Below are 13873 nucleotides of genomic sequence, written 5' to 3' on the forward strand. Positions count from 1 at the left end.
AGTATTTAAACCAACGTCCCCTCTCAGCCCCCCCCTGCCACACACTGGAGCCCACCCCTCGGCTTCATCCTTCTGGATCTCACATGGGCAGCTCAGCGGCTGGTGTCCCCGTGGCTGGCAGGTGGGACACTGTTACTTGGGGCATACATATTTTGGGCTGACATGATGCTCGTTTCTGCACGTAAAGTGGCCGGTTGCGCTCCTCTCCCCTTGCACGCCCTCCTCTTCTGTGTGCAGTTCATTCACCGAGCATCATCAGCTGAGCTGACTGCTGCTGGGACATCACTAACACGCTGCCTCTCTCTTGTCCTGTTACGTTCAAGTGGAAGGCTGCTGTCCTCTCAGATCAATCTGAAAACATACAGCATCTTAATGATAATAATAATAAAGCTCATTCACTGCCTCTTGAAAACTGCCAGGGAAGAGAGGGATATTGCTGAGTGTTACACAATTTAAAGAGAAACATTCAATACCCTCAATTCTCACACACACTCAGCAGACAGAACTCGCCCTCACAGCAAGACAGTCCATGTGCTCTGGTTTTCCTTTTCCCTCTGGATTCCCCTGAAAATTAGATTTTAAATCAAGACATGTCACAACGTTTTAAAACGACATCTGACGTGATGTTTCAGAACCAAAGAAATTGCTCAGTCCTGTATTTTTCATTTCTTTTTCTTATTTTTGAGAATTAGATGTAGTACTTTTATATTTTATTAGCTTTTAGTTCTGTACTCCTGGTGATGGGTAGATGATGGAAGGGCTCACGTGTCCATTGTCTCTCCACTGAAGCTGTAGAAATGTTTGGATCACAGTGGTTCTTGTGTTGTGCTGTTGAGTTGAGTTCAGATGGACCAGAAATGCTCCTGGTCCATCTGAAATTAACAAACAGTTTGACAATGTAGATGCGGCATTGATGCATTGTGAATATGTAATCTGAAGCATATTGGAAAATCTGCCTGCTCATAATAGATACCAGGGATTTTATTACAATTAATGTTGCAGCCCCAATTGATACTTCAGCTGTTTAATGCTCTAGTCTTAGAATGAGTTTGGACCACAACTAGCCATTTCTAATTCTTTTATTGTTTGTTAACAGATAAGTATCAGGTAAAGGGCCTGTCATTTCTATATTATGGTGAAGTGTTCCCTGTAAATATGTTGTATGTAAAGTTTAAACGCAGGCGGTGTGTTGCATAATAACAGAACCCAGACTATCAGACTGATCGGTCTCCTCGGCTCTGATTACGTCACAACAGTGGCTTTAGTTATTAGTATTGGGGCACTGTTTTTCCTTGTAACACAGTTCAGAAGCTGGCACTCTCTGCTCTCTAAGGGACTCAGATAAGGAAAAAAAAAAGTACTGTATGCTCCAAAACAAACAGCAAAGTTCACATCAAGCCAAATACTGGGAGTCAGGTGCCTCATTGGAGGGACAGTCTGGTGGAGACCCACCCGGAGTCACGGCTCGTCCAGCACCAGGCGACATGTTCAAAAATGGACTGAAGATCATGGGCAGTGAGTATGGATGTTGGAGGAATGTTTGAGCTGATTTCACGTGTTATCTGCGGTACGTTTGGAGGAGGGTTCTCGCCCTTTGTGGTACTTCCCGGGGAAAAAAAAGTTATTTGATATTTTAGTTGAAAATCTGTACAAATATTTTGGCTTAGTTCTGGCTTGGTTTGTTATTTTTTTCAGTTTTCACACAAATGAAAGCGATACACTGTCTAAGACTGTAAAAAGAAGATATACTGGGTTGTATAGTTTGGTGTTGGTCCTATAACTGTACATGGTCTTAGTAAACATTTCATTTCTGATGCACATTTTGTCCTTTATCCTTTGATCAGTGTCTTTGTAACATTAACTATTTAACATTACAGGGAATCATTCGTTTCTCCAGTGAGTGATTGGGTTATCATCGCGCCTACAGACCGTTGAGCCAAAGCCTGTGATGCAGTCAGAATAGCGAAGTGGCTGTTGTGTCACTGTATTGACAGAAGTCCCACTGAGTGTGCTGTTTGCTCAGGCGCTGTATTGATTTTTGCAGAGAGCCCCCTGGCCACCGGTTGTGTCCGACACCAGCCAGTTCCAGCGGCTTGTTCTCCGGTCTGACCCTAACGCTGATGTAGATGCACTGCCGTGGCTTTAGTGTGGCACATAGTCTTCCCTTGGAGAATAAACACGACTTACATGTTAAGGGACTCTCAGATGAATCATCGAGATAAGTGGTGGAAGTCAGAAATGGCAGGAGGTAGGTAGGTATTTGTTTTAATCATTTCATGGCCTTTTTGATACTGGAGCATTATAAAACCACAAGGAATGTTCTTTTTGTAATGAGGCACCTGATCATCCACCAGCCCCGCGCTCTGAAACGTTGATTGCGACTTGGAAAACACATGTAAGCTGTGTACGTTTGGCCTTCCACCACGTTTTACAGGCCGCTCCATAAGAACAGCCTCCCGTTTGGATGGTTGTTTTACAGTTTACCGCGCAGCAGGGGGGCACCTCTGCGCTGCTTTCATGTTTACTATAAGGACCCATACGTGCGGTTACGTAACACAGCACAGTATACACTCGCATGATTCAGCACACCTGTCCTAAGGCTTTGGCAGCCGAGCATCCATGAGGAAAAGCCATTTAACAGGTTATGTATCTGATGGAGGCTTTATAAACTGGTCTTTTCTAGCCGGAGAGAAAGAAGACAGTATGGCTGGCCAGGCTGGGTCTTTTCTACTCTGTTGTGTTTTCTTTTCCATATTGTTATAAAGGGTCAGAATAATTCACCCATTCGTTGTGAGCTTATACAATGATTGGGCTTATCCTCTGAGGGAGAGGCGAGCAAAACAGTTTATATTATGATAAAAATAATAGAAATAAATTGATTTACCTGACTAAGACCAGATTGATATTACAGCGCAAATATTACATTAGCTCAGAAATATAAATGTGGAAAGGCTCCGGTGGCTAAGTATCAAAAAGTAGCTAAACAAAAAATAAAGATTCTTTTTTTTATGGTCATGTCGCAGAGAAATTGAAGTTGTATCAAACCTTGAGCCTGGTGAAACTTTAGCTGACTGGAAGGGGCCCATAGATTCCGCAGTCTCCTCCCTGAAGGCAGCACACTGAAGAAACTGTGTGATGGCTGCCTGAGATTTCATAAATTATTATGTTTTGAGCCTCCGTTGTGGTCCATCCTCATTCATATATTAGATAGATATATAGATATTTCTGGGTAATGTTTGTACTGTAATAACAATCTGTCATTTTAGGGCTTGTCTGCATCTGAGTTTTTCTTTTCTCAGTGGTGTCTGATTGTAGTAGAGACTAGGACTAGGTTCAGTTGTATTGACCAAGGTGACTGACTGGTATGAACAAATCTAGACTGATCTAACCATGCTGAAAACTTGCTCTTGAATGTCGCCCGTGTGGAAACGGCCTTTGATGATGCAGATGTGACGTCATATTGTTTGATTCCCTCAGCATATTAAATCATGAATTAGGATACCGTTATTATTATTGACAACTATCCCCTATAAGATATCCCCTATAAGCCGATTGGGCTAAGTATGTTGTTGATGTGTATGCCGTTACTACGTCCCCCACCCCCAAGAGGATCACTGTTACTCATGCAGTTCTTAAGACACTGCATTGGCTCATTGAAAAATGAATGCAGTGCATATTAGTTGCCAGCCCGCAGAAAATACTCAACAGCATATCCTAATTGCCTTCAGCGTGGGTGAGTTATCATTGATAGTATCTATTTTTTAGTGTTGTTTTGAATGTCATTTGATGGTAAGTTTGGAAATGAGTGACTGCAGGTTGATGATGAAGCCTTTCAAAGTGCCTGATTATCATAGAAAGTTGATTGATTGATTTGATAACAGCGCTGTAGTACTAGTGACTTTGGTTTAGCTCAGCCTTCCCTTCCAGTGATTAAGTAAACAGCCATTTTGTTCCTGTCCCTGTTAGTGTTTTGGAAGTCATCCCAGGGTGACTGTCTCAGGTTATAAGTGCATCCAGTACATGCAAATCTTAGGCAGGACTGTCACGATAAGTACTATATGGACTTATCGTTCAATAACAATACATTTTTGCACTCAATATTTATCGCCTGTGCATGAATTTGCACTTTTTACCCCCATTTTTACAATTTAGTACTGTATTTATTAGTCAAAGTAAGTTTTGTTTCATTGTATTTCATGTTTACTGTAGGATATTTCAAGAGAAAGTCCTTTTCGAACTAAGCTTTCTCTGTCATTTTTAAGCTTTAGAGCAAGTTTCTGAGGCATAAAGAGGTCTTCATTAATATCGTTTTTCGCAAATTTTTCCTGCCTCGATATATCAAATGTCAGATTTTTGTTATCGTGACAGGCCTAATCATGGGTCACGGCTGGAGTGTGAAAGATGACGAGAGAACAGACCACTGCTTCAATTATTAGGCCTTCATTAATGTGAGAGCATTCCTAAAAAAGGTTGGGACAAAGGCTTGTTTGTTCTCAGTTGGGCTTCCTGAGATTCTGCCTGTAGATACTGAATGACCATCGGTTACTTGCAGAGCTGTCATATGGATGGACTCTTCAAAATGGTTGATATTCAGAGATCCATATACAAAAAGGAGTTCTTCTTTTTGCATACTTAAACTTATACTTATACTTAAATTAAACTTATGCTAGTGTTCACCCAGAATACGTGGATATCAGTATAACAACTGCAATGTTTCTGTATGTTATGTTGCAGGCTGGTGGTTCGCAGAATTGAGACGATACGATCAAAGGGCTTTCTAGGCATTTCCTAAATCCACCCTGTTCACTGTCCCAGCCTGTGGGGGAAGTCTCTCTGCCCTCGGTGCCCTGGGAGAGTGTGTGAGTGTGTCTCCTGGGCTGCCCCGTCCATGCGTAGATTGCGCACATTGGCTGAGATACGCGTTTGGATTTTAAAAAAATGGGGCATAATCGGCCTACTCTCTCCTCTCTGATCCGCGGCATCCATATGTTTTCATGTCTAAGCACACGCATTCTGAGCCAAAACAACACGCTAATCTCTGCGGGAGGCCCATAATCTACAATGCTTTACGGCCAGCTGCCAGCTTATTATCAGGGATCACAAACCCAAACTGACAGATTTCTGCTGGTGTTACAAGACGTGGGAGAAAACTCAATTTCAGCTTCACAATATGGCCATGTAATGAACACCGTTATGAGCTACGTGTGTGTTTGATTCATGGCTGTCTGCGCAATAGGAGAGGTGTTGACCAGGTTCAATAAAACCTCTAAAGAGATAATGGTCCAAGCCAAACAGTGAAAAGGGTTACATCAGGGCAGGATCAGGTCAGTCCAGGTCGTCACAGCAGGTTAGAACCAGAAAGTATTTGGGATGCCATTGATTTTATGACATTTGACTCACACTTGACAGCTCAGACATTCACTTCCACTTTCAGCCACCTCAACAATTTACCAACGAACAGTCATGACTGAGGAAGCGATTATCTTGCGGCAGACGAAGTGGATATTTATGGTTTACACACTATTGTCCCATTTCCTGCACTTATTCACATCTCTAATTTCGGTAATACGAAGCAATGACGTTGAATTGTGCTCAAACGTTCTGCGCGCCTCAGTTCTTTCGCCTCGTTTCCTAATTACAGTCTTTAAGGTCAGACTGTTGATTGGATGCGGACCTTTTGCCTTGTGAGAAATTAGCGGGAAAGAACGGGAACATCGTTTATTTCTGGCATAAACGTCGAGAACAAAATGTCACGACAAGCGAGGCTATGAAAAAGGATCCCTGTTTCGTGCTGTTCGCTGTCACATCATATTTACCGCTGTTTGGCACAACCCGCTCTCCTTTGTGAAAGGGTTTTTCCCTCTCATTTTTGATCAGCATGAAAACATATTGAAAGAGTACGTGGAGAATACTTTCTGACCCTCTGTCTGTTTACTCTTTAATTGCCGCTCTGGTGTCATCCTACAAAATGAACAAAAGCCCATTCCCGCTGTGCCGCTGCTGATTAATAGATGCGAATAGCTGACTGCTGATCATCATTCGCTCCTTTGCAAACCATATATTGCTGACTCACATAAGCTTCCTCTATTAATTCCCTTTTCCAGCCGCACCAATTCAAAACACTGGAGTCATCAGTCAAGTGAGCAGCAGCCAGCATCTGTGAGAGTGTCCTTGGAACACAATTACTGACATCTCTCTCAGTCTCAATGCTGTTCCGAGCCAATTTTACACTTTCAGATCTGTAAAAATGGTCTTGCAGCGCAATGACAAGACAGGAAGTCTAAAGCCGCCGCGGTGGCTAAGTTGTTGTGTGCTTAAAATAGAAAGCTGCTGGGTCAATGAGGATATGCCATTTTAGGCATCTGTTTTGCGAATATAGACTGCGAGATGTTTGCACTACTATCATCTGAAAATCCCTCACATCCCGAAGGCTGAGGAGGTTAGAAAATGTATTTACCTCTTAACCCCCACTCGAACCGACACTTTGTCCAGTTTGGCTTTACCCAAATCTATAAGCTTAAAACAAAATGTGACGAAAATGCAACGAAAAAAGGAGTGAAAGGTTGGCAAAAAAGTAAAAAAGCAACAAAATACCAACAAAAAAGTGACAAAAAATCAATGAAAAGGTGACAAAAAAGCAACAGAAATTAGTCAGAAATGAGACAAAAATGTGACGAAAATGTGACAAAAATTAGAAAAAAATGTGATGAAAAAGCAACAAAAAAGCAATGAAAAGAAGAAGAGTCAAAATAAGAGTCAAAAAGTGACAAAAAACTCACAAAAAGTGTCAAAAGAGCAACAAAAATGTGACAAAAATGTGACAAAAGGGCAGAGAAAAAAGTAATGAAAACGCAAAACAAGTGACAACAACACGGAAGCAATGCAACGAAAAAGATCAGTTTAGCTCGGTTTTGTAGGCCTTAGCTTTCAAATGAGGCGGCTCCAGTCGAGAAGCTTTTAGACTTGGGTAAAGCCGAACTGGAGAAAAAATGTGCTTGGTTAAGGTGGGTGGTAAGAGGTTAATGCGTAAATAACAAACCACAAAAGCGCTACTGTCATAATAACTGTCATTGTTGTATTAAAAAGAGAGAGAGATACAGCTGGTGGCAAAAATGAATGAAAAAATTAATTAGTTTTCAAATTATAATGCAGGTTTTGGCTTTCATCCACCACTCAATTCAATAATTTACAGATATGGCCAAAAAAAACATGGCAACTGTCTATTGCGCGGCGTCTTTCCTGCCATCTTGTGTTGCTTATTTTAATCTGAGCACAATTTTTCCCATGTAGTTTCCAGTCCGGGCATAAACACGACCTCCTGCGGGCCAGTGGTTTGTTCCGGCTTGGCTGTGTTGTTGATGCTTGGGGCGCATATGTGTGAGCCCTGCAGGAGCCGGCGGAGACACAGGTGCTAAGGTCCGGCTCTGATCAGCACAGCGGGGCCAGAGCAGCCGTCTCCAGCTGCTCTCTCCACAAGTGTGCCGAGACATCCACCAGTGAACCTGAATGCACCGCTCCATAATTGATGAGACACAGGGCATGCTGCGTTCAAGTCCCACAGTAGCAAGACACGAGTGGATCGATTAGGGCTGCGCAAAGATCAAAAATCAAAGATGAGAGGCTTTGATTTGATGCTTGTTGTGATATTGTCATGTACTGTATGTTGTTTTAGGTCTATTTGCAATATGTTTATAGGGTTCAAAACTGTTCTCATAGTGGAGAATCTTTGTCCACACTGTTGGAGAACTTGGCTGCACACTTTAAGGATTTTGTGACTGTTTATGCTTGTAACATGTTCCAACGTGAACCATTTGAGTTAGGTCCTGCTGTGCTCTGCTCTGCGGCTCCTTTACATGGCCAAGCGTGGGTTCTGAACAGCTGTCAGAAACTATGATAAAACTTTTTTTTTTTTACAAAACCTCGTCTCCAGTCAATGGAATGTACTGTACTGAAAGGATTTTTGTGTACGAGCAAAAAAAAGGGTTATGAGTGAGTCTAGAACTGTCTTGACTTGTAACTTTCCAAAATAGGTGATGTAGCATAAGCTAATGTTGGTACTTTTAATATTAGTTTTGAGGATTGAGCTGTCAACAAAGTCATGACTGTCACAAGATAACAGCGTAATACTTGTGATGCAACAAAAGCAGCCTCTATCAATATAACACTCCACTTTTGGCTTTGGAATAATATTTGTTGCATTTCTTCTATTCTCTATAGTGACAAAAATGTTTTATTTTTAACTAAAAGAAACCGAAATCTAAATATTCACCAATATGCTGCATCTTTTGACCGTTGTGTTTCCAGTGACCCCTGACCTGTTCCCTGAGACCCCGCTGGTTCCCTCTCTGCCCGCGATCTCCTCATCTCGCGCCATCCCGGGCCCTCACAAGCCTCGGAGGTGCAGCGGGGGTAGTGCCAGTGCCCCACGCCCCCGGCCCGTACGCTGCAAGACCGTCCCCGGCAGAGGCACCATGGAGGTGGGCATGCGTGTGGTGCGCGGCCACGACTGGAAGTGGGGAAACCAGGACGATGGCGAGGGCCACGTGGGCACAGTGGTGGAGATCGGTCGTCAGGGCAGCACCACCACGCCGGACAAGACTGTTGTGGTGCAGTGGGACAGCGGGACCCGGACCAACTACAGGACGGGGTACCAGGGATCCTTTGACCTGCTGCTGTATGACAATGCTCAGATAGGTACGAAAAACACACTCCCTCCCAAATGATGGCAGGAGTCAGGACTGAGGGACTTGATGATGATCTATCTCTGGCTGGATCTTGTTTATAAAAGAGTTTCTAGAGTCCAGTGTAAATTCCTACTTAGTTCAAATAGGATACACTGACACTTTTACAGCTGTTGAACAATGTTTTAGGGACAATAACAACATCTGCTCAAAGATGCGATGAATTTCCAGTGTATGATTTGTTGCAAGGCTGTGACTTACACTGCCATTTCTCCTCATCAGTGTCTGGGTCTATTTTGGAGCAGCGTGACACACATTCATTAGCATTTTGCTCCATTTAGAGTGACATTTCTCTGCTTCACGACTTGGCCTTCGCTTAATGAGAGAGCTGCAGCCAACGGGGAAAGGGTATTGTTGTGTTGTTTGAGGCTCATGCCACTTGACATGATCTTAGCTTTTGTGATAAATGATTGTGTGAAACATTTCTCCCACATTTCTAAGTTCACCCCTTATGGATTACTCAACAGTATGATGCTCAATTCAGCATTTCACCGTGGACAGTACCTGAGACAGATGGTGGAACAACACCTGTTTGATTATTTCTGTTGAGATGATGACAGTGTAGTTAATAAAACAATAACAACAACAACAACCCATCTGTATTTTCGGCAGGGGTGCGCCACTCCAACATCATCTGCGACAGCTGCAAGAAGCACGGCATCATGGGAATGAGGTGGAAGTGTAAGGTGTGCTTCGACTACGACCTGTGCACGCAGTGTTACATGAACAACAAACACGACCTGAGCCATGCCTTCGAGCGCTACGAGACCGCACACTCTCAGCCGTGAGTACATCAGCGCTACATTAGCCTTTTATCTCTCATTTGTGGTTTGTTTAAGCTTCATTAGCAACCTGAGGAGCAGTTGAATTCTAAGGTTCTGTGTCTGGAATGTGCATAATAATAATAATTATTATTTGACACCAAAACAAAACAACGCTGTGCTTGTTGCAGTTGTGCTCACTGGGCAAGTTGATTCTTATTATTGTGAATATGAAATCTGGCACATTCCTACTTTCGTTTCTACAGAGCTCTTAACATGAAATCAGATTCTTTTTAGTAAAAGAAAATGAAACATTAAAAGTACAAGGTCATAATGTAATGTAAGCTCATGTGGCGTCTTAATTCTGTGATCTTGAATCTGATCGTTGACTCAGGGAAATATGAATCTGAAAAATGACCGATTTCTGGACACAGGAATCTCCTTGGCCCATATAGATTGCATCTAAATCTTTTCTGCAGACCGTTTCCTCAGTCATTTGAGGCCATCCTGCTCTTGTTTTGCTGATGCTGTCCCTCTGTACGTGAGTTTATTCTTCTGCATCAGTTCACAGCGAGCTGCTCTCCGCTCCCGGCTTTGTCTGAATGTCATCTGCACGACCACTCTCTTTTAACAAACGCAAATGTATGACCCACATATCTGCCATAGTTTACTGTAGGCCAGGCTCAAGACAAGACTGTTTCCATCTGTGCAACAACTCTGTGTTAAGACTCGCCTAAATTCGTTTTGCTCTTAATAAATCTGAGGATTTTCAGCTGTTGCTTAAAATAAGTAATAGTAATGGACCAAAAATGGCTCCTTGTGGGACTCCTGTAAAAATTGCAGTTTAGATGAGGTTGAACTGTTTTTTTTTTTTTTTAAACATCTTGTGGTCAAATATATTTTTGTGTACATTTTATACAGTGCAGGTTTTGCACATTTCTTTAAAATGCTATTTTACATTTAGCTCCTTAATATCTGCTTATTATGGCTTTGAGTAGAAAGTTGTATGAAACAGTTTTTTCTTAAATTTAGATTGAGGGAAACGACATATTGGATTTTTGGCAAAAGTGACTGCGATTAATTAACTTTTTTTTTGTTCTGTGAGTTTGCAGCCCTTTTTAGAATCAGTAGCCTGAAATGATTGAACTGCCAATATTATTTTACATACAGTGTCTAGTTGCAGACAGTTGGCCAAAATCTATCTGTCCTTAACACAGGGACATAAAGAGCGTGTATCTGCTGAAAAGACGCAGAGATCATTATAATAGAGAGACTAAGGTCACACATATTGATTTGTCATTGAGGGTGGGTTCTATAGGCTCAGCAGTGTCCTTCACTTACAAGGTGTTTTAGTCAAGCATCTTTTGTAAACAGCTGAACCCTTTTACAAACATGTTCTTTTCAATTACTCTACATTCGCACTTTTAAAGCCAGAGCATACGTCATATGATCATCCAGACAGTATTTGTCAGTGTTCATGTTTCTCTTTTTAGCACCTAATACTGTATGTCGAGCAATCAATCGGGTATGGTAGTGTTTATTTTTGTGATGCCGGTTGATTCACTTGCAAGTCATGTGAGAGCCAAACTTCCTGCTGGGTAAATATTGGTTAGAGTTTTTAAAATAGCACAATACTCTCTTGAGAAAACCTTGTGAACCTTCGCCACTAGAGCATGTTTTGTGGTTTTGTGTGAAAGATTTATTTGAATCCACTGTCAAGTACTTTTTCAGATTTGCCTTCCTGAGCTTCTTTTTCAGCTTTCATTTTATACTTATGAGCTCACTTTAAAACTCTTGAGACCAGCGTCACATGGAAGTCAGTCCTTACCCAGCCCCTAAAATGACGACTGAAGACTCAAGTCCCCTCCCGCCCTCACCCTCTAAATGTTTGCTCTATAATTGGCCAGTCATAGGACACACTCATATGGCCTAATGTTACATCATACTACTGTACGCGACCATTGAGAAGAATCCTTTCCTGTGATAGTCCAAACGGAGAGCATGTCCAGTGGCAGACAGTGAATTGTGATTTTTTTCTTTTTAATTATGCTGCAGGAGTGAGTCTAGGATGGACTTCATGTGCGGTGGTATAGCCATTAAAATAATAAACAACAAGCAAATGAAAACACCAATAAACCGTAGTCTAGTGGTATTACTATTCTAAAAAGAAACCGAAGGACCTTTTATCAAACGTTATGCCAATAGGCTATTTATTCCTTCCTATAAGTGGCAACATAACACGTTATTCCTGATGGTGCAGCTGTGATTTATGAGAGGCGACTGGTTGCACTGTTTTTTTCATGTGAACATATGCAGTGGTTTAGTGGCTGCAGGTCTATTTGCAGTTTACAGGCACTGGCTTTACGACCGCCCCCGGGGAACAATGGGAAGTGGAGTGGAGGGGCTAGTCATGAGCAGGTCCCAGGGCTAACGTGCGTGTGCGTGTGCGTGCGTGTGTGTGTGCGTGTGCGTGTGCGTGTGTGTGTGTGTGCGTGTGCGTGTGTGTGTGTGTGTGTGTGAGGCATGAGCTAGATGTTCTGTCCTCATGTGTTCCTCCGTGATTACTGCAGATTGCACTGGATTAGCACGCTAACATCTGCAGCTGTATGGATTAGCCTGCTAACACCTTCAACTTTCTACACGCACAAATTAAAGTGCCATAGGAAGTGTTTATGGCTTAGATTTATGAATGAGTGAAAGCGGTTAACATTTTTTTATTGCCACAAATATGAAAATAGTAGGCAGCATTTTAGACGGCCAAGGACTACATAAGTGGTGACCATTATTCATGAACATGCATTTAAATTGTGCAACATCCAGGGTGTTATTGTTGTGTTTTGATAATATTCTGGCCTAAAATTTTATGGTCACATTTCGTTCGATAAACTTTAGAATCACTCGATAGCGTAAGGACCCCCAAATGGCCTCGACTACCAATAGATGAATTCAGGTGTTTAAAATCCTGCGCAAAACCAACTTTTCTTATTGGTCTTTTCTACACACATGACACGGTGCCGCCATCTCAGCTGCTTCACAGCTGCTTTCATCGATTATTGCTGCGACTCCAGCGAAAATGTATTATTCTGGTCATATTTTTTCCAGTATCGAGGCAAAGTAAAACGGAGAAAGTAAATGTTCACACCGTGTAGCTGTCTGTTGGCTCTTCACCCAATTTCTCCATGTTCTGTCCTGTCACACAAAGCCTTCAGGCCAAAATAAAGCATTGTGTGTTGTGATTCCTTACCTCAATCCTCTTGAAAGTCTGTTGTCTCTTGCCTGTATTTTTTCTGTTTAAAAGTGTGCTTTTAACCCGCTTTCACTCTGCACTGTTCAATCTGAGCCAAAAGCTAAAGGCTAAAATATCTCAAGACTCAGACGCAATCATAATAAAAATCTCATTGTGCTGCTGTGATTCCCCATACCTGATTTCTAACAGTGATTTAAGAACATAGTGAAACGTCTGCCGCCCAAGCTCTTCGTGTGTGCCTCTGGTTTACGGGGACACGGGAGCCTGCTGACAGAGGGACATATGTGTGGGCCATATGCTTACGAGAAGAGCCTTCCGCACTCGGTTAATCAGCTCTGTCCCAAACAAAAACAACACGCACACAACACTATTAGGTCAGACCTACTGTACGTGTAATCCTGCACCACTCATCAGACCAGTCCCACCACATCAGCACTACCAAGATGGGCACTCCGCTAAAGTGTGTGTCAATCTATGAAATTAATTGAACACTATCGAGCAACGTGTACATTTTGTTTGTTTTTATTCTATTTCATTAGATTTGGGCCAATCCAGTGCCAGTAACAGCACATTGTTTGGAGGGAAGTTGGTCTTGTTATTATAGAAAACATTTTGATTTATTTTTTTGCTAAATGTTTGAACCCTTGCTCTAAATGCAAGAAAGTGGTGCAGTGACCTCTGAAGACCTTCTGTTAGTTGTAGCCTACTTATTGGATCTCTTGTTGTCTGCTGGAGATAAACTTCTTTCCTGACTGGGCTGCCGGGCTGTTGATTATTGTGTTTAGGTGTGCAGCGTCTGGGAAATGCGACATTTGGCCTTAGGCGGATTACTGCTCATCCTTTGAGAACTGGTGACTGTATGTCACATGTGACTCTCCTTGACTGTTGATGTCCACAGACTGTATCACTCGCACCCTTCATAAATACTAAGTGAAAGAGGTACTCGTCTGTGGGGTGTGTGATGTCGAACCCTTTTTACAGTTAATGTTTATGTCACAATATTATGGGAATTACTGAAAAAACAAATTGTTACAGTAAATAATACTCATGAAATTCTCACAGTCTTGCTTGAAGAGTTTGATAATATATAATAATAGCTTTTGTTTTTATTTAGTTTCCACAAC

The 13873-nt window shown here is 42.1% G+C and overlaps 1 protein-coding gene across 1 annotated transcript in view; it reads left to right on the plus strand.

Moving 5' to 3' along the window:
* Positions 1-13873, plus strand: part of mib2 (MIB E3 ubiquitin protein ligase 2) — a 34513-nt gene that overhangs the window by 3158 nt on the left and 17482 nt on the right. The window contains exons 2-3 of the mRNA XM_079557562.1: positions 8305-8694; positions 9354-9525. Of these exons, the coding sequence (XP_079413688.1) occupies positions 8472-8694; positions 9354-9525 (395 nt within the window). The 5' untranslated portion in view covers positions 8305-8471. The remainder of the gene's footprint in view (positions 1-8304; positions 8695-9353; positions 9526-13873) is intronic.

The sequence above is a fragment of the Gobius niger genome (assembly GCF_951799975.1).
Source record: "Gobius niger genome assembly, chromosome: 6".
In the NCBI taxonomy this organism is placed as follows: Eukaryota; Metazoa; Chordata; class Actinopteri; order Gobiiformes; family Gobiidae; genus Gobius; species Gobius niger.